This window comes from Perca fluviatilis, chromosome 12, assembly GCF_010015445.1.
Source record: "Perca fluviatilis chromosome 12, GENO_Pfluv_1.0, whole genome shotgun sequence".
Lineage (NCBI taxonomy): Eukaryota > Metazoa > Chordata > Actinopteri > Perciformes > Percidae > Perca > Perca fluviatilis.
In genome coordinates, this window is record NC_053123.1 from 26,338,888 (window position 1) to 26,365,852 (window position 26,965).

At 41.1% G+C, this 26,965-nt stretch overlaps 1 protein-coding gene across 2 annotated transcripts in view; it reads left to right on the forward strand.

Annotated features, from left to right (window-relative positions):
- rnf17 (ring finger protein 17) overlaps positions 1 to 26,965 on the forward strand; it is a 59,119-nt gene that overhangs the window by 24,102 nt on the left and 8,052 nt on the right. For both annotated transcript variants that reach the window (XM_039817850.1, XM_039817851.1), the window contains exons 23-32: positions 816 to 928; positions 3,978 to 4,068; positions 4,658 to 4,779; positions 6,466 to 6,658; positions 21,553 to 21,664; positions 24,443 to 24,606; positions 25,807 to 25,926; positions 26,028 to 26,108; positions 26,198 to 26,317; positions 26,409 to 26,465. In XM_039817850.1, coding sequence (XP_039673784.1) covers positions 816 to 928; positions 3,978 to 4,068; positions 4,658 to 4,779; positions 6,466 to 6,658; positions 21,553 to 21,664; positions 24,443 to 24,606; positions 25,807 to 25,926; positions 26,028 to 26,108; positions 26,198 to 26,317; positions 26,409 to 26,465 — 1,173 coding nt within the window. The remainder of the gene's footprint in view (positions 1 to 815; positions 929 to 3,977; positions 4,069 to 4,657; positions 4,780 to 6,465; positions 6,659 to 21,552; positions 21,665 to 24,442; positions 24,607 to 25,806; positions 25,927 to 26,027; positions 26,109 to 26,197; positions 26,318 to 26,408; positions 26,466 to 26,965) is intronic.

Here is a 26,965-nt window from a genome sequence, read left to right on the forward strand (position 1 = left end):
TTATATTAATATCAAAAGCTTAATTGACCTTTGGAACGAATCACAAATAGCCTATGGAGCTTTGATTTCAAAAAAGTTACTCCTGTTATACAGTATTTAGGTTTACATTTTATTGTTATTTGAACAGCTGAGCATTTAATCATGAACCAGGTGAAGAAACTGGTTTATTATTTATTTGATTTTGCAACTGTTTCTATGAAACTACTTGTGACATGTCATATTTGATTTGGGCTTTGACTGAACATTTGCTCTCAATTCGCGGAAAAAAATATCGGGATATATATCGTATATCGATATTCAGCCAAAATATATCGGGATATGACTTTTGGTCCATATCGCCCAGCCCTAGTGTGTATGTATGTATGTATGTATGTATGTGTGTATATGTATGTATGTATGTGTGTATATGTATGTATGTGTGTGTATATGTATGTATGTATGTATGTATGTGTATGTATGTGTGTATGTATATGTGTGTGTGTGTGTGTGTGTGTGTGTATGTATGTATGTGTGTATATATGTGTGTATATGTATGTGTGTGTGTGTGTGTGTGTGTGTATATGTATAGGGGGATGATGTGTCACCTTTTTCAGCCCTTCTGAGTTTGCAGATATATAGGTGAATAATAAAGTTACGGTTTTGGTATTTGTGTCCTTATTTTATGATAATATGCTGGATCTTGACTGTATTGTGAAAAGTTACATATGTACTCATACTGTAGATAACATAAGTTGAAAGCATTCATTAATTGTTATTGTGACTTAAATGTTGTTTAAATTGATAACCTCTAAAGTCTCCCTGCTGGCTGGTACCAGGTGATGCGCTGTGATCATGGCAACACGGTGAAGCTCGACGTCAGCTGCCTGCGTCCCCTGCCGTTGTCCTTGATGGGTTCTCTGGCTTTGGAGTGCACTCTCACTGACATCAGGTTACACACACACACACACACACACACACACACACACACACACACGCGCGCAGAGTCTTACGCACACTGTATTTAGTCACGCACTAAGACACATAGTGTATATCCATCCAAAACAAAGACACAACATATAGGCATGGGCCGGTATGATAACCTTCAGCAAAAATACCACGGTTTCACGGTATTGCGGTATTGCAATTACAGCTCTAAAACGTATTATTTTGAAATGTCTGGGTAAACAACAATTTGTTTTCCTCCACTGAACACTGTATTTTATTTTTTTAAACAGCATAGCCTATAGAATATCTGGTATATTTTTAAATGTGTAACATTAAGTTCAAATAATTAATGAATCATATTTTTTTATCTGGATCCCACTTCGCTGCCAGAGCTACTGCTGCCCTAAAAAGAAGAAAAATAAAGACGACATGTTAATTTAACCTTAATTGTAATGACAGTTAACTCTGGTCTAAAAATGTGTCCTTTTGGTAATATAGGACTGGATTTAACATTAATTTAAACAAAATATTACATCTAATAGTTTATTATGTAAAAAGATATATCACTACAACCACCCCTACTATGAATAATATACATAATGCTACGATTACATTTTTCTCAGTGTAAATGCACACATACACATATAGAGAGTAGGCCTGTCACGGTAACAAATTTTGCTGGACGATAAATTGTCCCAGAAATGATTGCGATAAACGATAATATTGTCGTTGAGAGACCAATTTGCATCTAATGATAATGGCATAATAATGCAGGTACACTTTTTCAAAGATCAATACACTTTTATTTCTAAAGAATATTTAACACTGGAACTGGAAGACATTTTAAATATCCACAAGATGTCTTGGATCTCCTTTAGTATGTCGTCTTTCACGCTGATTTACAGTTGTGGAATTGCCGTTTGTGACACGCATGTTCTCCCAGGCAATTCATAGCCTACTGGCTGTCAAAAGTTTGCTGCATTCCTCGAGTGTTTGTGCGATAGACTACAGACTCTGTACTACATTTTACAATTATTTAGCACTAAATATTAAATTTAAATAATATATAATTAATAAATTTAATCTATCTATATGGCTATCTGCCACACGGCGAGTAAATGTTTGTACCAAAATAGTTCTGTTTTTCAGTCTTCATTTTGGCGGCGGTGCGGCTTCTGCTCCTCTGCAGGTCGGAGCTTCGGTAGGGGCGAGACGACCTACGCACACACACACACACACACACCTCTGACATACTTTCAACACTCCATGTCCGCGGACAGCTGGCGACGCGACGTTAATGTTCTGTGCATTGTCGGACACATGCAGCCACTTTCCTGAAACCGCTTGTATGTCCGAGCCTGTCTCCACCGCCTCCACCTGCAGGTTGTCAGCTGTGTGGTTTGAAATGAAAGGAGAAAACGGGTCGCCGAGTAACAGGGTTGATATCGCTCATATACTTTTTAGTTTTTTGACGGCGCCTTAACTGCAAAGTGCTGTGGGAAACCCTGCCCCAACTCTCAACTAGCGTTTTCTGTCTCTGTCTCTCTCTCCGCCAGGAGTCCCGCCCCCACAAAGACCATGCGACTGACAAGAGGGTTCACTCCTCGTTACGCTAAGGAACTGAGAGTGGTCCTCCAGTCTCTTTGTTAGAGAGAGACGAGAAAAACAAACGAGCATGCAAATGCACTTTTTTGAAACCTGGTCCCAGAGTGAAAGAATTCGAAAACTGCTCTCTTTTATACGTCCGTATCGATGATGTCATCGCCACACCCCTCGACTTCTTACCCGCACTAGCGCTAGTGCTAGTGCACGGCCACACACGACTGTGGTGAAGCTAAGCGAGCATATCCCATCTCCATGGTCAAACCAGCTCACTTCATCTAAATACTTTGTCTCTGCTCCCTGACACTTCCCTCCTCCCTGCCGGTCCCGGATTCTACAAAAGATATATTGATAACATTATGTAGCCAACGTTAAAAGAAGCTGATGCTCCAGCAGGGACGTAACGTTAACTGCTATGGTTAGCTGTTTATAAAGTGGAAGTAGACAACTTATCAACTAGCTAGCTAATCTGTCTTCTTATCAACTCCTTGAACGGATTATACTAACTTTTACCACGGCTTATTGTAGAAAGGCTACTGCAAGAAAAACGTGTAGAATAACCCAAAGACATTGGATCAATGATGTTTGTTTGACTGCCGATGTTAGCTACCAATGTTAGCTAGCTAGCGTGCTGCAATCATGTCCGATAGCAGACAGAATTGCAAAATAAAAAGCAATCCAACAGCATATTATACAATGTAAACAAAGACACGTTTTCTTGCTTCTTATAAAATGAGCAGTGGTGAAAGTTATTATAGTCCATGGATGTATAAAGAGAACGTTATAATCTGGTCGTGTTATGATGGGAAGTGGAAGTGACTATGCTCTTCTTCTCCGTTTTTGGTGAATTTCTGTAGCAGAAACAGCGCCACCTGTAGGCCTGGAATATGAAGTAGCGTGTTGAGTCTTTTACAAATGGATTCGTTTGGACGCAAACATTCTTGAAACGAATCCAGGGAAGACGGGTAAAAAAAAGATCGTTTTGGTACGTGTGGACGTGGCCTTAAACAACAGAAGTGACACCAGCTCAATTTATTTTAACACCACAGTACTTTGCAGAAAATGTGTAATTCCCTGCTTAGTGAAGTTACGTTAGGAAGAAAAATAGCTGACGTTAGCCATGTTATCTGCCTCTGTAGCAGCTTGAAGTAATTATCTCTTAATCTCTTATCTTAATAATCTCATAGCTGATTGCAAACGTTTTTAAAGACAGCGTTACGAAAAAGTATGGCTGCATGGTTGGATATAAAATGTATGTCCCTATGTGTTTTGAACATTGGATAGTAATAATATACTGTATATAACTAGTCTCATCATTTTCAAAGACTGATTTAAACGGTGCTGGAATAGCAGTTGAGTGTGTGACAGCTACTTTGGTTTCCACTTTTTGTCTTTATTGGTTCACTTTCTCTCACTTTGACTTTTTCTTCACTCTCCTTTCTGTCTTTCAGGCCAGCAGGAGGCAGATCCACCTGGACGGCTACAGCCTGCGACATGTTCTCCAACTACCTCACTGGAGCCTCGGCTGTTATGACCATCAAGGTCTTTCTCTCCTTTCCTCGCCTCATGCTCCCTTTCCCTTTTGGTTAAGTTTGTTGCTCCAACTTAGTTTATCTACATACAGTAGTTTGTAAAGACTAATAATTTCTCCAAGTCGCTTGCTTCAGAGGTCCTCTATTATTCTTAGTTACAAAATTTTTAGGACTGTACCCGACCCATAATTGTGTCAGTCGAATTGGATTTGGCTGTTAAATACAAATATTTCAATATTTGTTCTGTGGCATAAGCCTGTTTTATTTGTGACAGTTTGCGCATGCGTGGCATGGCAAGTGCGGCTTGTGGACGGCTTTACAGCATTTAAACAAAGCCAACAGCCGGATGTGCAGACCACCGTCTGCTTTCTCCTCTACTAAACAGACTTAGTGTTCGTATAAACACATCACACAGCCCTTTTTTTCATTAAGACTGTCAAGAAACTGAAATGTCCCCAGAAGGGGTCTCTGAATGACAATTTGCATCTTCAACTCCCACTACTTATTTTACTCTTTGCTTTCCACTATGCACCGCTGTTCTTTGTTGATGCACTGCCCTAGTTTCACTTTGTGTCTCCCTCTCCTCTCTTTTTGTACAGGAGTTGACAGATGAGCGTCCAGTACCCGTCACACTGTTCTGCCCCAACAGAATGGGAAAGTTGGTCAACATTGCAGACTTTCTGGCCAGCGAAGGCCTTGCCCTCAAGGAAAGAAAACCAAGGTATGTGCGTGCATGTGTGACATATGCATGGAAGTTTTTGTTTTTTGTGTATATGATTGTCCAGATTTATAGGTCTTAAATAACTTAAGCCATAACCTTGATATCCATAATAATATTAATAGCCATGATCTTGTCTCGATCATATCTTTGTCAGACTTTATCACACATCAGAAGCTAAATTACATGTCATTTAGCTGACGCTTTTATCCAAAGCGTCTTACAGTTAAGTGCATTCAACCCTGAAGGTGCAAACTCCAGACAACAAGTAGTAAGTGCAAGTCCATTAGCTTTAAATAGGTAATGCTACAAAGAGCCATATCAAAGTGCAGCATCAACAAATATATATATATAATCCCCCCCCCCCCCACATTCTTTATCCGAGGTGTAGTCGGAAGAGATGTGTTTTTAGCCTTCGGTGGAAGATGCACAGGTTTTCGGGCCATCCTGATGTCAATAGGGAGCTCATTCCACCATTTAGGAGCCAGGACAGCAAACAGTCGGGATTTCGTTGAGTGATTAGTTCTCCCTCGCTGTGAGGGAGCAGCGAGCAGGTTGGCTGATGCAGAGCGAAGTGGGCGGGTTGGGGTGTAGGGTTTGACCATGTCGTGGATGTATGCTGGGGCTGATCCGTTCGTGGCCCTGTGTGCAAGTACTAGTGTCTTGAAGCAGATGCGGGCAGCAATTGGTAACCAGTGGAGAGAGCGGAGGAGAGGTGTAGTGTGAGAGAACTTGGGGAGGTTGAAGACAAGTTGAGCTGCTACGTTCTGAATGAGCTGCAGGGGCCGGACGGCAAATGCAGGCAGGCCAATCAGCAGGGAGTTGCAGTAGTCTAGATGTGAGATGACTAGTGCCTGAACCAGAACCTGAGCTGCCTTCTGCGTTAGAAGGGCACGTATCTTTCTGATGTTATACAGCATATATCTACACAATCGGGTAGTTGCAGCGATGTTGGCAGTGAAGGAGAGTTGGTCGTCAAGTGTCACACCAAGGTTTCTAGCAGTCTGGGTGGGGACTACCACAAAGTTGTCAATTGTTATAGTCAGGTCCTGGGTAGGAGAGCCTTTTCCTGGAAGGAAAAGGAGCTCAGTCTTGTCAAGGTTGAGTTTCAGATGGTGTGTGGACATCCAAGAAGAAATATCAGTCAGACAGGCCAAAATACGTGCTGCTACTTGACTTTCAGACTCCGGAAAGGCGAGAATTAGTTGGGTGTCATCTGCGTAGCTGTGATAAGAAAAGCCGTGCGACTGAATGACCGAGCCGAGAGAGTTGGTGTACAGAGAGAAGAGTAGGGGACCCAGGACTGATCCCTGAGGAACCCCAGTTTTGAGTGGGCAAGGTTCTGAAGTAGATCCTCTCCAAGTTACCCGGTAGGTTCGGTCTGCCAGGTAAGATTTGAGCAAAGAGAGCGCAGAGCCGGAGACACCCAGATCCTGGAGTGTCAAAATGAGGATCGGGTGGTTCACTGTGTCAAAGACAGCAGAAAGGTGTTATATTTACTTTTGACTATCATAATAAGCTGTTAAACTATTTTTGCTTACTGCTTCTGCAGTCACAAGAGTCTGATTTGTATGCTATATGTAAGAATGTTATTACTATATATTTAATATCCAGTACTTTGTGCCAATAGTCAGTGGCTGATTTTCTGTTTTTTTTTTTTTTTCCTAAGTGTTTCTTTTGTCTTTGCAGAGATGCTATAATTCAAAAATCCAAAGAAACTGATCCAAAGTCTGAAGTGAGCGAGACTAAAACTGGTGGCTCTGATGGCGAGAACAAAAACACTCCCCCAACTCCTCTCATTTCTTTACCCTCCCCATCCTCCCTCGTCTCCACTCCTGCTCTACCGAGACCTACCCCCCGCACCATTATGTCTGCTCAGAAGGTGATAACACACGCACACACAAACACTCTGCAAGAAACCATTTAATAACTATTAATAAATAACCATTAATCAGCCACTTGTTGACAATATATTGTAGTTTTTAACAGTTTAACATGTAGCAAAGAACAATATTCAGTGTGGGAAACAGCTAAAAGAAATGCCAGTGCCTGTATCACAAATACTGTAATACATTATGAACTGTCCAGACCTCTGAGGTCATCTGGGACAGATCTGTTTTCTTCTTACTTGATTCAAAACATGGAGAACCAGCATTCAGTTTTTATGCAACACATTGGGAACAATCTCACAGACAATTTGAGGTCCGCTCAAGATCGTAGTTCTTTTAAATCATAGCTTAAAGGGATATTTCATCGTTGGAAAGATGAATATATCTTTATATTGGGTCACTTATGTCAGTGGTTCCCAACCTTTTTTCCTTGGCGCCCCCCCTACTGATGTCTAAGAAAAGCTGAGCGCGGCTGAGGTGCTGGTCTCCGTAGCAGGCGAAACTCGTGTAGTGTGTCGAGTATTCAGTCTGTAATAGTTTCTTGCATATTCTCCGATCTGTACCAATGTATCCCGGTGGTACACATGTGCGGTAGTTTGAATGCACATAATTGTTGTAAAAGTTTGCTGCTGAAAAGAGCTAGCTGTAGCTTAGCTCCAAGATGGCTAACACTCGACTCACTTCGCAAGCTTCGGGTCAAGACGACAGTCTAACCCCCTATGGGCGGGTTGAAAACATGCAGAACTAGCTGGCTCTAGTCCACAGATTCCGGGCAGTATTCGAAAATACTACCGGGTTTCTACTGCAGGGCTTGACATTAACTTTTTGAGGCACTTGTCCTTTGGACAAGTACATTTACGTTTCACTTGTCCATGCACAAAAGTCACTTGTCCGGGTAAAGATTTATCATTTTATAAAAAAAATTGTGTTTTGCTAATGCAGAGTTCGAACAAACCGTTGAAAGCATCCAAACTCTATCAACATTAATAAAATTCAGTTGAAACAGTAGAAACAAACGTGTCCCAAGAATAGATTTCCCCTTCAACAAGAAAAAAGGATCTCCAGACTCCATAATATAAAGTAATACTTACTTACTTTTTCTTTTAAATACAATTTCACAAATTTCTACCCGGCAGAGGCTGATTTACCGAAGGAATAATTTAAAAGGTGTAGCTACTTTATAGTTGATTATTACCTGATATTTAATCTGCATACCTGCAAGAAGGTCTGTAAAAGAATATGTGTGTGTGTGTGTGTGTGTGTGTGTGGTGTGTGTGTGTGTGTGTGTGTGTGTGTGTGTGTGTGTGTGTGTGTGTGTATACATACATACATACATACATACATACATACATATACACTCACCTTAAAGATTATTAGGAACACCTGTAAGATTTCTCGTTAATGCGATTATCTAATCAACCAATCACATTGCAGCTGCTTCAATGCATTTGGGGGTGTGGTCCAGGTCTAGACCATCTCCTGAACTCCAAACTGAATGTCAGAATGGGAAAGAAAGGTGATCTAAGCTAGTTTTAGCGTGGCATGGTTGTTGGTGCTGGTCTGAGTATTTCCCGATCTGCTCGGTTACTGGGATTCTCACCCACAACCAGTATGCTGCAGTCCTGTGGGTGAAAATGCCTTGTTGATGCTTAGGGTTGGGGACCGTTTGGATTTTTATGATTCCAATGCCGAACCGAACCGGTACTTTTAAAACGATTCCGATTCCTAAACGATTCTTGAAAAACTGAAAAATGACATAAAAGAAAGGCTTTTTATGGAGTTTTTTTTATTAGTGAAAATTATTTAAATTTAACAATATATTAATGTTTTAAAGTACTTAAATATGTAATAAGTAAACCTAAGTCACCTAACACACAGCTACAATAATTTAACAAATAACAGTTACACTATTAACAAGTAACAACAAAATAAATGTTGAGTTGGTATGCCAACCAGCTTCAAACTTTAGCTGTTCTTTTGCAGAAAAATGTCCATATTTGCCTTCTCTGGCAAGATACGACACCTCTCCTGACTTATGACATGTCCTGCACAGGAGAAAACTCTCTCAGATGGTGTCCAAGAGGTCTGTACACACACAGGTAGGAGTTTGAAAGGGCAGACAATTTGGGGAGGCTGTCTCGCCTCCCCCACCACCAGGCTACAGGGTCTTGTCCTGAACGATAGACTAGCAAAGCAAGTGTAACATGTTTACTAGTGATCACGTGCAGTCAGTGAATGGTTAATATGCTTTCACGTCCGTTTTGGTGAGCCCAGAGGGAAAATATTCCATTTTAAAAGTAGCCTACATTTACGGTAGCTAGCTAACGGTAGACTACAGAGATAGTGGGATATTTTTACGTCCGTTTCAGAGCGTGTACAAAAAGCTGTCTATCAGCAGTGATTGTAGAGTGCATGTCGCAGAATAGCGCGGACAAACGCTTCACACCGCGAGCGGGCACGTGCGCCACTTGGCAGAAAAGGGAGAAAGAAAAAAAAGAGTCTGCCGCTGTCCAGAGCGACGGAGGGAAAAATTTGCGTTATAATCCGGTCCGAATTCTACCGTTTGCGTAGGAACCGGTACCGTAGTGGAACCGGGTTTCGGTACCCAACCCTATTGATGCTAGAGGTCAGAGCCGACTGATTCCAGCTGATAGAAGATCAACTTTGACTCAAATAACCACTCGTTACAACCGAGGTATGCAGCAAAGCATTTGTGAAGCCACAACACGCACAACTTTGAGTCGGATGAGCTACACGAGCAGAAGACCCCACCGGGTACCACTCATCTCCACTAAAAATAGGAAAATGAGGCTACAATTTGCACGAGCACACCAAAATTGGACAGTTGAAGACTGTAAAAATGTTGTCTGGTCTGATGAGTCTCGATTTCTGTTGAGACATTCAGATGGTAGAGTCAGAATTTGGCGTAAACAGAATGAGAACATGGATCAGTCATGCCTTGTTACCTCTGTGCAGGCTGGTGGTGTAATGGTGTGGGGAATGTTTTTTTTGGCACACTTTAGGCCCCTTAGTACCAACTGGGCATCGTTTAAATGCCACAGCCTACCTGAGCATTGTTTCTGACCATGTCCATCCCTTTATGACCACCATGTACCACTCCTCTGATGGCTACTTCCAGCAGGATAATGCACCATGTCACAAAGCTCAAATCATTTCAAATTGGTTTCTTGAATATGACAATGAGTTCACTGTACTAAAATTGCCCCCACAGTCAATTCAATTACATTTTATTTATAGTATCAAATCATAACATAGGTTATCTTGAGACACTTTACAGATAGAGTAGGTCTAGACCACACTCTATAATTTACAAAGCCCCAACAATTACAATAAGTCCCTCAAGAGCAAGCAGTGCGACAGTGGCGAGGAAAAACTCCCTCTTGGGAAGAAACCTTGGACAGACCCAGGCTCTTGGTAGGCGGTGTCTGACGAGCCGGTTGGGGATGTGATGAACAGTGGCGATAATAGTCACATTAATAATGGAACAATGACTACAAATGGTAGTCGTAGTAGTTCATGTCACCAGATCTCAACCCAATAGAACATCTTTGGGATGTAGTGGAACGGGAGCTTCGTGCCCTGGATGTGCATCCCACAAATCTCCATCAACTGCAAGATGCTATTCTATCAATATGGGCCAACATTTCTAAAGAATGCTTCCAGCACCTTGTTGAATCAATGCCATGAAGAATTAAGGCAGTTCTGAAGGCGAAAGGGGGTCAAACACGGTATTAGTATGGTGTTCCTAATAATCCTTTAGGTGTGTGTGTGTGTGTGTGTGTGTGTGTGTGTGTGTGTGTGTGTGTGTGCAGGGCTTGACATTAACTTTTTTGAGTACATTTACGTTTCACTTGTCCATGAACAAAAGTCACTTGTCCGGGTAAAGATTCATCATTTTATAAAAAAAATTTGTGTTTTGCTAATGCAGAATTTGAAGAAACCATTGAAAGCATCCAAACCCTATCAACATTAATACAATTCAGTTTAAACAGTAGAAACAAATGTGTCCCAACAATAGATTTCCCCTTCAACAAGAAAAAAGGATCTCCAGACTCATAATACAAAGTAATATGTTGCACGCCGGTGTGCAGAAGTTAATATATTGAGATTCTAAGTGAATATTTTAAAGTTTCTCATTACTTTCAGATTCCTAGTCAATATTCTAAGTTACTATGTCAATATATTGAGATATTTTGAGATATTGAGTCAATATATTGAGATTGTAAGTCAATATTTTGAATGTTCTCATTGCTTTGAGATTCTTAGTCAATATTCTGAGTTACTAAGTCAATATATTGAGATACTGAACCAATATGTTGAGTTACTAAGTCAATATATTACGATACTAAGCCAATATATTGAGATTAAGTCAATATTTTATAGTTTCTCATTACTTTGATATTCTTTGTTTATATTCTGAGATACTGAGACAATATATTGAGATACTAATTCAATATTTTGACCAGAGGTAGTGGTGACTTGAACTTATATTATATCTAAAATAATTTTGTAGACATAACAATGGATTTTGCCACTAAATGTTGGTGTCAACGTTTTTTTTTCTTTTTCTATTTACACTTTACCAAAGGGATCCTTTAAAAAGGTGTAGCTACTTTACAGTTGATTATTACCTGATATTTAATCCACTACAAACAAGTAGCGGAAGCAGCTAGTAACGTATGCAGGCAGAGAGCCACGCGGGCGAGTCAAATTAACTTCATGCTTCATCCGCGGAAAGCACAATTTTATCGCCACGAAAGCTTTATGACAGCTTTATTCGTTCGTTTTCTTGTGAATTACGTGGGGTACGGGTAACGTAAAGCGTAGTTAGCATGCTAACGTTAGCTAACTAACACCGGCTGCCTGGCTTGTTGGTTACGCGGTGCTTTCATGCTGTATCGCTTACAGAGAAGGAGCTGAACAGTGGGCTGGGTCTAACGTCAGCGGTCCGCTCTCCGCCGCTGCTGCGGGGTCTAACGTTAGTTAATGTATTTGTTTCAAATCGGTAAAGTAAAATCTGTAACATAAACGGAATGAGTGACACATAATAACGTATATAATGCTTCATCCACACAAAGCACATTGCTATCGCCACGAGTGACTTCTGTTTTCAGCTTGTTTTCTGTGAACAATGTGGCGAGGAGGTAACGTAGGTGGAGTTAGCAAGCTAACACCGGCTAGCTCGCCGCGCTTTCATGCTGCTTCGCTTTCGAGAATGCCGCTGAACAGCGGGCTGGGTCTAACGTTAGCGGCCCGCAACCCGCTCCCGCGGATTGTGGTGTAAAATATGTATTTGTTTCAATTCTGTAACATTGACGAAATGAGTGGCACATAACGTGAACTAACATGGCATTTTGTTTTGTTTGAGTTTTAACTTGTCCAGTGGGGCAAGTAAATTTCTCTTCCACTTGTCCTACAAAAAATCCACTTGTCCCGGACAAGCGGACAAGCCTTAATGTCGAGCCCTGGTGTGTGTGTGTGTGTGTACACACTAACGTTACCTGCTGCCAAGTGTAGTGTTTACTAGTGTGACATGCGGCGATGTTTAGGTTGCCTCTAACGTCAGTTTTCGGAGCATCAGAGAGAAGCGCAGGCATTTCAGTGGCACCTAAATCCGCTTTGCAATTTGGTCCGGTAGATGAGTCGTTAAGGCACCGGTGCCGTATTAGCACCGGGTCTCTCGTTTTCTGTCAACGATGTGGCGAGGAGGTAACGTTAAGGTGGAGTAAGCTAACCTTAGCTAACTAAGACTGGCTGGTTCGCGGGGTTTCATGATGCATTGCTTACAGAGAATGAGATGAACAGCGTGCTGGGTCTAACCTTCTTATATATTGTCTATGGGTCTAACGTTAGCGGTCCGCTGCCCTGGATTGGGGAAAAAAAAAATTATCGTTTCAAATCGTTAACATAGAAGTAATGAGTGGCACATAACGTGACGTAACATGGCATTTTATTTTGTTTGAGTTTTAACTTGTCCAGTGGGACAAGTAAATTTCTCTTCCACTTGCCCTACAAAAACATTTCCCTTGTCCTTGTCCCGGACAAGCGGACAAGCCTTAATGTCGAGCCCTAAACATTTTTTTTGAGGGATGAAAACTAAATTATATTGTAAAGATATACAGCTTAGAAAAACAATCTGTTTTCAGCTTTGCAGAAGTGCATTCATCAGATCATTTTAAAATAATTGATTAAGTCAAGTTAATTTTATTCATAGTGTCAAATCATAACAGAAGTTATCTCAGGATACTTTACATACAGAGTAGGTCTAGACCACACTCTATATCTTACAGAGACCCAACATTTCCCTCCAAAAGCATGCATTTGGCGCAACTGCGGTGAGGAAAACCTGCTTTTTAACAGGCAGAAACCTGACAGAATCTGACTCTCGGTGGACGGCCATCGGCCACGACCGGTTGGGGTCTGTTTGGGGATCGGTCTGTATTTGGTTATTTGGTTTGGTTGTTTAACCCACCTACCTATCTAAACCACTAACCCTGATCCCTGATCCCTGCCCACTGAGCTGGTAGCTCTGTAGCTCGGAGGAGAGCCGGTCGGACCCTCTGTTCTGGCTGACTGGAGGTCAGCGGCTTCAGACAGGGGAGGCCTCCTAGACCAACTGCTTTCGCGAGCGCCGTCTGGCCGCCGCGCCGTCCAGCAGCCTGGAGCAGAAGCTCCGACCGCCTCAGCTCCGAGCTTCAGAGCTGTCCAGCTGAACTTAAAGACTCGACATGGGTTCTACTTATAAACTCCTCCGGGGACGTTTCGTGACCTCACTCATGATGTCATCATGAACTCACATCTGATTGGCCATCTAGTTCTTTTGATGTGTCATAGAATGCTGTGATGTCATATACCGTGGCAATTCCACTCTGTAAGACCTTTTCTAATTTATTTTTTTTTTAACTTTTGAGGGATGAAAACTAAATTATATTGTAAAAATATACAGCTTAGAAAAACAGATCTGTTTTCAGCTTTGTGGAAGTGCATTCATCAGATCATTTTAAAATAATTGATTAAGTCGTTAATTTTATTCATAGTGTCAAATCATAACAGAAGTTATCTCAGGATACTTTACATACAGAGTAGGTCTAGACCACACTCTATATCTTACAGAGACCCAACATTTCCCTCCAAAAGCATGCATTTGGCGCAACTGCGGTGAGGAAAACCTGCTTTTTAACAGGCAGAAACCTGACAGAATCTGACTCTCGGTGGACCGGCCATCGGCCACGACCGGTTAGGGGTCTTGTTTGGGGATCGGTCGTATTTGTTTTGTTTGGTTTGGTTGTTTAACCCACCTACCTATCTAAACCACTAACCCTGATCCCTGATCCCTGCCCACTGAGCTGGTAGCTCTGTAGCTCGGAGGAGAGCCGGTCGGACCCTCTGTTCTGGCTGACTGGAGGTCAGCGGCTTCAGACAGGGAGGCCTCCTGGACCAACTGCTTCGAGCCGCGCCGGCCTGCCGAAGCCGGCCTCCGCAGCCTGGAGCAGAAGCTCCGACCGCCTCAGCTCCGACGAGCTGGTCCAGCTGAACTTAAAGACTGACGACATGGGTTCTACTTATAAACTCCTCCGGGACGCCGTGTTGGTCCTCACTCATGATGTCATCATGAACTCACATCTGATTGGCCATTAGTTCTTTTGATGTGTCATAGAATGCTGTGATGTCATATACCGTGGCAATTCCACTGTAAGACCTTTTCTAATTTATTTTTTTTTAACTTTTGAGGGATGAAAACAAAATTATATTGTCAAAATATACAGCTTAGAAAAACAAACCTGTTTTTAGCTTTGCAGAAGTGCATTCATCAGATCATTTTAAAGTGCCCATATTATGAAAAAAATCAATGAATTATGAAAAAGTTCTGGGATTTGGGGTGTTCTATTGTGTCTCTGGTGCTTCCACACACATACACACTTTGTAAAAAATCCATCCATGCTGTTTTGAGTGAGATACGGTTTCTGAACGTGTCCTGCCTTCAGTCTCCGAGTGAGCTGTTCAAAATCGGCTGGCTTGTGACGTCACAATCCGAAACGAGCTGTCTAACCACAACTGTTAGCTCGTAGCATGCTAACGCTAATGCTAACGCTAGCATGCTACCTCGTTCTCAATAGCAAGCGCAAAGCAATACTACTACCCACAATACCATAATATACCAAAAGAACTACTTACATGTGCGCCCTCATTTAGAAGTCTCCCAGCTAATCCAGCCTTGTAACTAACCAAAGTTGGAGAAACTCTCTTTTACTGTCTCTAGAGTTAGCTAGCTGACATGATCTACATCTGAGCTACTGCGCAGATGCGAGTGCAATCAAAGATAGTACAGAAGAAGAAAAGAGGTCTCACTCTGTAGCTAAAACAGAAACCAGGTGAAAAGAGGATCTGCAGCAGTGAGAGAGAGCTGTGCAGTACAACAAAAATATGGTGTTTTTTGAAAATTAAACCATGAAAACCTATTCTGGTACAACCTTAAAATACAATTATGAACCTGAAAATGAGCATAATGTGGGCGCTTTAAAATAATTGTCAATTCAATTTTATTCATCAGAGTGTGATTTTTCCGGATACTTTTTTTTTTTGAGGGGGGGGTGTTAGGATAGCCGATTTGGTCAGGGGATAAGACAAGACCTGAACAAAGAAATCGGGTTACGTTACCTTGCGTAAGCATGGACGCCGGCCAATAGTAGTGATTGAAGGGCGCGTCTTGGCGTAGGAATCGTAATTTCAAAGCCGGGAAAAAGAGCTCTACGCAGCGAACACAGATGTGCTGGGCGAGCCATCGGTGTAAGCTAACAGAAGCTAGCTGGCGTAAGCTGACAGCTGACCAGGTGTCTCAAAGCTACCAGGTGATCGGCGGAGACAGGGAGTAGGCTACATGTACTTGAAAGAGTCCTGCAGTCGTGGCAGACGAAGGTCCAGTTGGGAGTTTGGATGGAGAGTCCACTGAAGTCCACTGTGGTCAGAAGGGAGAATCCTCGCTAGATCATAAGCTTGCGGTAATAACAGTTAGTCGGGAGGTTGACAGCTAACGTTAGCCAGCTGAAGCTAACAGTTGATCGACGGTGAGTACGTAGCTACGCTACACAGGCTGGCAGCAGCACAGAGTCCAGAATTGATAAGTCACAGCAAGGGATAGAAAGGTGTTGAGAATGACCAACACATAATCTCAAACTTGGGGTACTTAATTTACTAGAAAACACAACAAATTATCAATTTCGCGGATGGTGAAGTGGCGATATTCACGTCAGCGTCCTCACGTTCCAACATACATTTTTTTTAAGTGGTAAATAGCTACATGTTTCTGAGTATCCTCAAGGTATATGGACTTTTTAACCCTTGTGTTGTCCTCGGGTCAAATTTGACCCTTTTGAAAAAGTTTTTTATATTAAATATGGGTTTCAACCAAATTGCAGAAAATTATCATGGATGCATGGTCTTTATGGGTTCCATACAACGTTATATGCAATTAATGATAACTTTCATTGAATTTTGGTTTGTTATATTAAATTTTATATTATTTAAAAAAAAAAAAATTTAAATGGTTTTAAAACAGTATCCTGACTAAACTTTAACATACACCAGTCTGTGATCCACTCAACATCCTCTGATCTTAACTGTTAGTCAAAATAATTAATAATTTCTGCTTTTTTACCTAAAAAAATAGGTATAATGTCATATAAATTCGGTTTATTGTCCATGAATAAAGAAAGCTTTGAAAGTTTTTTGACAAAAACCTTTTAAAAAAATTTTTTTACAAAAGCATCGCAAAAAGCGACTAAAACAAAGTGAATTTTCAATTTTGACCCGGAAGGAAAAGGCAATACAACATAAGGGTTACATGTGACAATGACTAAGACAAATAGTAAAAAAAAAAAAAAAACTACAGTAAAACACAAGATTTCATAAAAACATCATGTGAAATTGTATATATACAATACCTTGGCCACAATTTCTGTATGTTCCTTTTCAACTAAAACGGTTAATTTTATTATGTGGTGCTAATGACATTTTTCCTCAGGTATTTGGAGAAACCAACAAACATCTGTATATTCTCAAATAGTATGGTCTTAGCCACTATTAGTTGTTTCCAGACAGTGTGAAGAAGATATTAAGATCAAATCAGTTTAAAGAGTTTTAATTTTGCCTAAAAACCTACAACCTAAAGTGGCTGTATTTGCTAAATCACCCATCAACAGTCAGACATGAAAATTACTCACCTTTCGGCAAAATTTGCTGTTTTGAAACCAAAATAGTTGACCTACGTGAATCATGTAGATTCTATGACAAAATGTTTAAGGGGGGGTCAAGTACTCGGGCCTGGTGCCCGATTTCTGGCGTATGACTATTTAGAAGAATAAATAAATTAAAAAGTCCACATGGGATTTGTTTTGATGCGCTGGATTTAACGAATCATCGAACTTCCACCTACCAATGAAACGAGTTCTAGCCAATCAGATGCAAAGTAGGGCGGGTCTTTGCCGAAATGTGAGAGTGCTGTGCCGGTGTGGTCTCCGTGGTAACACGGCTAAAAAAAATGGAGCATGTAGATACAGGAAGCTTTAGTTGAGAAAGTGTGTGCACGTTCATAGCGGAACATGATTTGTAAAAGCTATCTGAAGCCCAAACTGCCTTGACAAAGCTGTCTGTTTGGACTCAGCATGGCAGGTATTTAAACATAACGGCCTTGTCCCAGAGTTTAGACGTCTAGCTATATGAAAAGCTAAACAATGCAACGTTTTTAATAAATGTAAATAAAGCAGCTAATATCAACATGGACAAAATCTTGAATGTACTAATTTGCTTTTTTGATGATGACCTGGCCAAAGTAGTAAAGTTTAGTTTTCACAATGATTCATTGTAGGATTATGATATTATTGCAATATGTAAATCCACATTGACTCTTTATTTAACATATGGTTGGAAGAAGTAAAAATGTATCAACATTTTTTAGTTTTAAAAAATTATGACTTTTATTATTGTGTAATGTCAGAAGGACAAGAATCTGACTCTCGGTGGATGGCCATCGGCCACGACCGGTTGGGGTCTGTTTGGGGATCGGTCTGTATTTGGTTATTTGGTTTGGTTGTTTAACCCACCTACCTATCTAAACCACTAACCCTGATCCCTGATCCCTGCCCACTGAGCTGGTAGCTCTGTAGCTCGGAGGAGAGCCGGTCGGACCCTCTGTTCTGGCTGACTGGAGGTCAGCGGCTTCAGACAGGGAGGCCTCCTAGACCAACTGCTTTCGCAGCGCCCGGTCTCTGCCGAAGCCGCTGGCCTCCAGCAGCCTGGAGCAGAAGCTCCGACCGCCTCAGCTCCGAGCTTCAGAGCTGTCCAGCTGAACTTAAAGACTCGACATGGGTTCTACTTATAAACTCCTCCGGGGACGTTTCGTGACCTCACTCATGACGTCATCATGAACTCACATCTGATTGGCCATCTAGTTCTTTTGATGTGTCATAGAATGCTGTGATGTCATATACCGTGGCAATTCCACTCTGTAAGACCTTTTCTAATTTATTTTTTTTTTTTACTTTTGAGGGATGAAAACTAAATTATATTGTAAAAATATACAGCTTAGAAAAACAGATCTGTTTTCAGCTTTGTGGAAGTGCATTCATCAGATGATTTTAAAATAATTGATTAAGTCAAGTTAATTTTATTCATAGTGTCAAATCATAACAGAAGTTATCTCAGGATACTATACATACAGAGTAGGTCTAGACCACACTCTATATCTTACAGAGACCCAACATTTCCCTCCAAAAGCATGCATTTGGCGCAACAGCGGTGAGGAAAACCTGCTTTTTAACAGGCAGAAACCTGACAGAATCTGACTCTTGGTGGACGGCCATCGGCCACGACCGGTTGGGGTCTGTTTGGGGATCGGTCTGTATTTGGTTATTTGGTTTGGTTGTTTAACCCACCTACCTTTCTAAACCACTAACCCTGATCCCTGCCCACTGAGCTGGTAGCTCTGTAGCTCGGAGGAGAGCCGGTCGGACCCTCTGTTCTGGCTGACTGGAGGTCAGGGCTAAAAAACAGGGCTTGACATTAACTTTTTGAGGCACTTGTCCTTTGGACAAGTACATTTACGTTTCACTTGTCCATGCACAAAAGTCACTTCTCCGGGTAAAGATTTATCATTTTATAAAAATAATTGTGTTTTGCTTATGCAGAATTCGAACAAACCGTTGAAAGCATCCAAACTCTATCAACGTTAATAAAATTCAGTTGAAACAGTACAAACAAACGAGAGAAAAAGATTTCCCTTTCAACAAGAAAAAAGGATTTCCAGACTCCATAATATAAAGTAACACTTTGCACGCCGGTGTGCAGAAGTTAATATATTGAGATTCTTAGTCAATATTCTGAGTTACTAAGCCAATATATTGAGATACTAAGCCAATATATTGAGATTCTAAGTCAATATTTTACATTTTCTTATTACTTTGAGATTCTTAGTTTATATTCTGAGGATTTTTTTTAGCAGTGGGGGCAGATCCGCCCCCCCCGAGCGAAGTGTCAGGACCGTTTCATGGGGGGGGGGGCCCCATGAAACGGTCCTGACTTCGCTGCAACACAAACCAATATATTTATTCACCTCTATTCACACACACAATGAGGCATATTTTCTGTTGTGATTGAACTGTATTTTTGGAGTTACTATATAGGCCAACTTTGATCTTGACATATAGGCTAAGCATTCTGTAGCAAATAACAATAAACCCTCTATTAATTACATTATCTCAATGCAGTGTCACTACTTCAGCATGTAAATAATGCACCTAAAATACAAACGTGGGCGTTTTTTTACCAGACCAGGCTGAAATGAACTGACAACATAAGTTATACCACTTATAGTTCTCAAGGACGTACACACACCATCTCAACTGGCTAGTAATCCTTGTGTGTTCGCTCTATTCTCCGACATGCACTTTAACAACACAGCCCTAGTTTCTGATACCGTGGGGGGGCAGAAATGTTGCCGTGGGGGGCCGCCACGGTCAAATCAACATAGAGGAAACACTGAATGACCAGAGGTAGTGGTGACTTAAACTTGAAGTTATACTATATCTAAAATAATTTTGTAGACATAACAATGGATTTTGTCACTAAATGTTGTTTTTTTTTAAATAGAATTTCACTAATTTCTACCCGGCAGAGGCTGATTTACCGAAGGAATACTTTAAAAGGTGTAGCTACTTTACAGTTGATTATTACCTGATATTTAATATGTGTGTGTGTGTGTGTGTGTGTATATATATATATATATATATATATATATATATATATATATATATATATATATATATATATATATATATATATATATATATATATATATATATATATATACACAGCACGAGGCTGGCGAGGCGAATTTCAAGTGAACGCAACATCTGTTTTTCCGACAACAGCACCTGCACACGGTCATACATTCCTCTACTACAGTGAAATGCAGACAAACTTTTACACCGTTTAGCTGTCAGCATTTTAACATCCAGCTGCTAGCTAACGTTACCTGCTGCCAAGTGTAGTGTTTACTAGCGTGACATGCGGCGATGTTTAGGCTGCCTCTAATGTCCGTTTTCGGAGCATCAGAGAGAAGCGCAGGCATTTCAGTGGCACCTAAATCCACTTTGCAATTTGGTCCGGTAGATAAGTCGTTAAGGCACCGGTGCCGTATTAGCACCGGGTCTCTCGTTTTCTGTCAACGATGTGGCGAGGAGGTAACGTTAAGGTGGAGTTAGCAAGCTAACGCTGGCTAACTAAGACTGGCTGTTTGCCGTGCTTTCATGCTGCATCGCTTACAGAGAATGAGATGAACAGCTTGCTGGGTCTAACCTTCTTATATATTGTCTATGGGTCTAACGTTAGCGGTCCGCTGCCCTGGATTGCGGGAAAAAAAAAATTATCGTTTCAAATCAGTAACATAGAAGTAATGAGTGGCACATAATGTGACGTAACATGGCATTTTATTTTGTTTGAGTTTTAACTTGTCCAGTGGGGCAAGTAAATTTCTCTTCCACTTGCTAAAAGCTTAATGCTAATCGGTGAAGTATCTCTTTAAGTATTTTGCACTGTAACTATGTAGCTATACTGTCTTACTCTGTTCTGTTATTTCTTATTTGTATTTGGTTTATGTGTGTCCTTTTATATTTCCGTGTCCTAATGCCTTTTATGTCTTATATAACAGACTGATCTCGCGATAGTACGTCACATTTTGTGGCAACGCCACGTGGTGTGTATGTTTACATACGCTGTATACATAGTAGACAAACGTGGATAGCTCAAAATGCATACAGATAACACGCCATGTGGCTTTAGGAAAGTGGCGTGTATGTTTACGCAAAGTCATGATGCCATGTTGTGTATATAAGCACTTTGAATTGCCTTGTTGATGAAAGAGACTAAACTTTGTGTGTGTATATGTAATATTGTATGTAATACTGGCAGCTAGCGGTTAAAATAGTTACTGCACTACCAATTCAAAATACTGGAGAGTCGTTTCCCCCGCCCCCTCCTGCCCAGACTCGAAGTTCACGGGGGTTGCCAGGCTGAGACCGCAGCATTCACAACAATGTTGCTAGACGCTTTTCTCACATAGCCAGACATTACTCCACAGCACAGCAGAGTAGCTAACGTTAGATGCTAGTCTCACATAGCCAGACATTACTCCACAGCAAAGTCATGATACCATGTTGTGTATATAAGCACTTTGAATTGCCTTGTTGATGAAAGAGACTAAACTTTGTGTGTGTGTGTGTGTGTGTGTGTGTGTGTGTGTGTGTGTGTGTGTGTGTGTGTGTGTGTGTGTGTGTGTGTGTGTGTGTGTGTGTGTGTGTGTGTTTGTGTACAGGTGCAGACTCAGTTGTACCAACCCCCAGAGCTTCCATGCCTCAGTCACATCCAGATAACTGTTACTGCCATTGGAGAGGACGGTCTCATTTACACCAGAACACAGAATGCAGGTGCACATCGTCACTGAGATGACCTTTTTTTTTTTTTTTTTTTTTTAATAGTACATACTTGACTCAAAACATAACCTGTCCATAGGATGATTAATAATTGCCCTTTACACAGCAGATGTAACAAAAAGTATGTAACATTATGTATAGTACTGTATGTGTAAACCAAAAGCAACAACAGGTTGAGGTGTATGCAGTGTTAATTTTGTCAGACGAGACTAAATATGTTCGTCATCGACCTTCTTTTCCATGACTAAGACGAAACTGCGCCAATGTCCAGAAACTAGGACTAAGACTATATTAACATGCATTATTGTTGACGATAAAAGACAAGACTAAAATGTTTAGCATAAAATAAAAACTAAGATAAAATCTCTAGTTAAAGGTGCAATATGTAATATTGTATGTAATACTGGCAGCTAGCGGTTAAAATAGTTACTGCACTACCAATTCAAAATACTGGAGAGTCGTTTCCCCCGCCCCCTCCTGCCCAGACTCGAAGTTCACGGGGGTTGCCAGGCTGAGACCGCAGCATTCACAACAATGTTGCTAGACGCTTTTCTCACATAGCCAGACATTACTCCACAGCACAGCAGAGTAGCGTTAGATGCTAAGTGTCACGCCCATAGCCAGACATTACTCCACAGCACAGCAGAGTAGCTAACGTTAGATGCTAGTCTCACATAGCCAGACATTACTCCACAGCACAGCAGAGTAGCTAACGTTAGATGCTAGTCTCACATAGCCAGACATTACTCCACAGCACAGCAGAGTAGCTAACGTTAGATGCTAGTCTCACATAGCCAGACATTACTCCACAGCACAGCAGAGTAGCTAACGTTAGATGCTAGTCTCACATAGCCAGACATTACTCCACAGCACAGCGGAGTAGCTAACGGTAGATGCTGGCTATATTGACAGTTATAAAAGCCCGTGCTCACGCGGAGCTCTGTAACCAACTGACAGACACACTTTTTCGGCTTAAAATTACAGTATGAACCGCTAAAAACACAACAGCCTCACCGTCCTCGCCACACGCCAATCAGGCACACTTCCTCGGCTTAGAATTACAATACAAAACGCTAAAAATACCACTAGCTACCTTGCCGACGGAACACACTTCATTGGCTTAGAATTACGGCAAAAATCGCTAAACACACTGCAAACTCACAGTCCTCTCTTCCCGATTTACAGCCCTCCTCTAGTGGCTTAAAATAACTCACCGTTGTCGGCTCCAGCCGCTGACGAGGCTACACGCTGTAAATAGCTGTGGGCTGCTTGCCTGGTTCTCCGGTAACGTTAACAGGTAGCAGGGTTAGCATGGCAGCGTTAGCCAGGACCAGTCGGGATCACTTTACTGGCTATGTCTCAATTGTTTTTGCGAGTAACCAACTCGGGTACTCTAGCTATATAATTCAATGTGAGAACACAAATGTTGAAATAACATAAAATGCCCGTCCCTAGTGGCTGTGATAAATTAGCCTGAAGCTATGCTTACCTGTTCAGGAGGAAATAAGCCAACTCTGCGTCCTTTTGGGATCTAAGCTGTCTCCATCTTTCAAATACATCTCCAATATTTACCAGGGGGTTGTTACGTCTCTGGTCACGCAACTGTTAGAAACATGCTGTTTTCTTTTTTTTAGGTCGGGTAGAATCTATCTCCGTTGATCCTGTTCGTTCATAAATTCCGTCACGGAATGTGAATTTCAAAAAGAAAAAATACTGAAATTAGCATTGTTGTCAGAAAAGATAGTATTTCAGTTTAACATGTTTCCTTAATATCTGATGAGGCATTGGTGTCATTTTTGGATTTATTACAGTACAAATATTACATATTGGACCTTTAATACTATACTTGACAGCAGGTAATGTTAGCCTACTGTTAGCTAGTTAACACTAGCTACACTTGGCAGCAGGTAACGTTAGCCTACCGTTAGCTAGCAGCTTAAGTAAACACATGGTTAAAATGCTGACAGCTAAACGGTGTAACAGTTTGTCTGTATTTCACTGGAGAGGATTCCAACAGGGGGACATACGACAGTCTGCAGCTGTCGTCTGAAAAACAACACATATGTTGCGTTCACTTCAAACTTGCCTCGCCAGCCTCATGCTGCGTTCAATGTTATTGTAAAATACCATTTTCCTATTCAGTGGTTGTTTTGTCGTTTAACAGGAATTTACTGGTGAAATAAGGAAGAAGCTCGATATTTATATAACTTTATATAATTTATTTTTATATAACTATTTGACTGAAATGGTTATCAGAAATAATCTCAGAAATAATTTATTTAAAAAATAGACTAAAATGTTTTGACTAAAACTTGACTTAAGATATATTGAGTTCTCTTTTGACTAAAACTAGAGTAAAATGACCAGACTTTTAGTCGACGAAAACTTGACTAACAAAAAAAGATATGTGAATGACTAAATATGACTAAAACTAACAAGGACATTTGGCATAAGACCAAGACTAAATTAAAAATAGGTGACAAAATTAACACTAGGTGTATGGTATTTCCTAGAAGGTGTTTTTATATTTGATTGAGATGGTGCCAAACAGACCTGTATCTGCTCTAAAATTATTGTTACTGTCTTTTTATTATCTTTGGTGTTTTAATTCAGAGAAAAAACACAGGCACATGAAAACTAGGATTTAAGTGTGTGTGTGTGTGTGTGTGTGTGTGTGTGTGTGTGTGTGTGTGTGTGTGTGTGTGTGTGTGTGTGTGTGTGTGTGTGTGTGTGTGATGCGTGTGTGTGTAGCTGTAAGCGCGCGCCAGCCAGAGTATCAGCTGGAGCAGCTTCGGGAGAGGATTCAGCAGAGTATGAAGACATTGCCTAAACAGAAGCCTTACACCTGGAAGTCAGTTCTTGGCTGTTCCGTCATTGGACCTGATATGCTGTGGTATCGAGGACAGCTGCTGGAGGTGCTGGGAGGACATGTTAAGGTCAGGAAGACACAAACACAAAAAGTTATTTTCTAGTTATTTTGGAGAGACCTTTCATGGACCATTTAAACTAGATTCATCAACCTGTAACAATCAAGCCACAGTTTGTCTGGCTAAAATGTTATCTTATACACCTGGCACTTCAATAACTAGGGCTGCCCCCCTTTGAAAATCTGAAGGTGCAATGGGGGGGCAGCCCTATCTTTAAAAAAAAAAAAAAAAAAAAATCTGATTTAAGATTTAAAATAAAAAAATTGTACTCCCCCTACTTAAAATCAATCTGCAGAAGACAAATAAATTGTTCAAAACAAGTTTTAACTTTATTTTGTTTTGACTCATATACACACGCACACACACATGGGGCTATTATTCAACAACAACAAAATGGATGCGTGAGATAAAGCTGTTTTCACACATACAGGTAATTCATTTCTTGTTCCTCGCTTACAGTTCAAATCATTTTAACATTATTGCGCAACCTTGCCCTTATTTTCACCTGTTGCTGAGTAACGTACATTAACATCCCATGGTCTCATGAATGTAGCATACCTGTAGCAAGCTCCTTCATGGTAACTCACGGTAAAAACAAACGTCGAAGAGGAGCGCCGTGCTACAGAGCGGCGATTGCAAGTTGTTTAAGCCGCTACAGACCTCCGTCACAGCTCGGTTGTATCAGCGGCATTTAGTAGCTAGCTAGATGTGTTGAGCCGCAACAGAGTTCCTCAACACCGCTTCTGGTGCCCCGCATGGTGCTCCGTCAGGTCAGCGGTAGCTGGTGGTTCAGTTATCTGAGAATAGGTGACTCTCAGCCGGGGACAGAGCACCGCGAGCTGCCGGTCATTTCGGCGGAGGTTACGGATAAGTAAGTAATGAAACAACTAGTTATTTTATTTTTATATATATATGAGCTACGGGAGCCCAGAGGGAAGCATCGGCGGATGTTAAGGTGAAAATCGATTTTCATTTAAACAAATCGACGTTAACTACACGTTCGAGTTAATTGATAAAATTGATTTGTTGCCCAGCCCTGATGATGTTAAAATAAACTTTTAATCACCTTGAACTGCAAAAACCTTGACATAATTATCCTCAATATGGCACAATGAAGAGATGTTAACTAACACAGTATATGCTAAACTGCATATACATGAAGCAAATTAAAAGCTTTGTCTTTTTTGGTAAATGTTTGGGTGTTACCAGGTACAGTATGTGGACTATGGCCTGGTGGAGAGCATCCCAGTGGTCCATGTGTACCCCAGGCTGCTGTGTGATGACATTCCTCAGCTCTGTATGCCCTGCCAGCTGCACAGCATCAACCCTGTAAGAGTTTGTGTCGGTATACAAAAATTTTTAGTAAATTGTGTTGTATTTATATTTTTAAATCAATAATTATTAGAATGATCTCCTCTTTGGCTGTTCAGATTGGTGGGAAGTGGCAGCAGGATGCGGTGGCCTTGCTGAGGGAGATGTTGCTGGGCCGCTCTGTGGACATGCAAGTCATGGTAGGATTACGCTCAATACCTTCTTAAGGTGGTTTTGGTAGTCAACGTAGAGTAGTTGGTGACTGTGTGTGTCTGTGTGTTCGTGGTAGGAGCTGCCGACTGACCCAAGGGGACCCCTCAAAGTTATGCTCTTCCTGGACAGGCTGAGCCTCAGCAGGATCCTGTGTCACCACGAACATGCCTCCATTGACCGGACTGTCTCGACACAGGTATGTCTGTCTGTTTCGGTTGCTTTCTGTTTCCCGAGATAAAGCAGTGCTTGCCCACAATTCACTCAAGAATATATGTATTTCTCTGCAGGAACATGCAGAGATGTCTCCTGCCCTCCTCCTGGATGATTGGGACATCAACACTGAGGTATTGTAGTTACAATATAAAGATCGGAAAAAGAAACCGAGACAACTCAATTTAACTTACAATAACCATGTCTACAGCGATCATTTAAATCTGATGATCAACATGAATCCTAAAGTGGTGGTGTCGTGCATCCCATATACTTGTGTTTACCCAAATTAAATGATTTAGTTGGGCAAAGCAATTTAGCGGTGAAGGAAGTGGAACATCTAGCAGCTTAAGACAGATTTATCTTGCAAGCTAAAAGCAGAAATGATCTGTTCATTAGGTGGACAGTAACTCAAATACATGAGATGTTCATCTTGCTCTGTGTCTGCTGCATGTCTAAGAAGGCAAGAGTTTTCAACAAGTTGGCAGTAACCACTTGGAGGTTACTGGGCTTTTTTTTGTTTTGGAGTCCTCCTGCGTCTAAATGGCCAAAAATCACTTTATGAAGCTGTGTTCTAACCAGCAGTGATTGCGAATTATTATATTTTATGAAACATCAGACTGGTAGGTAAAAA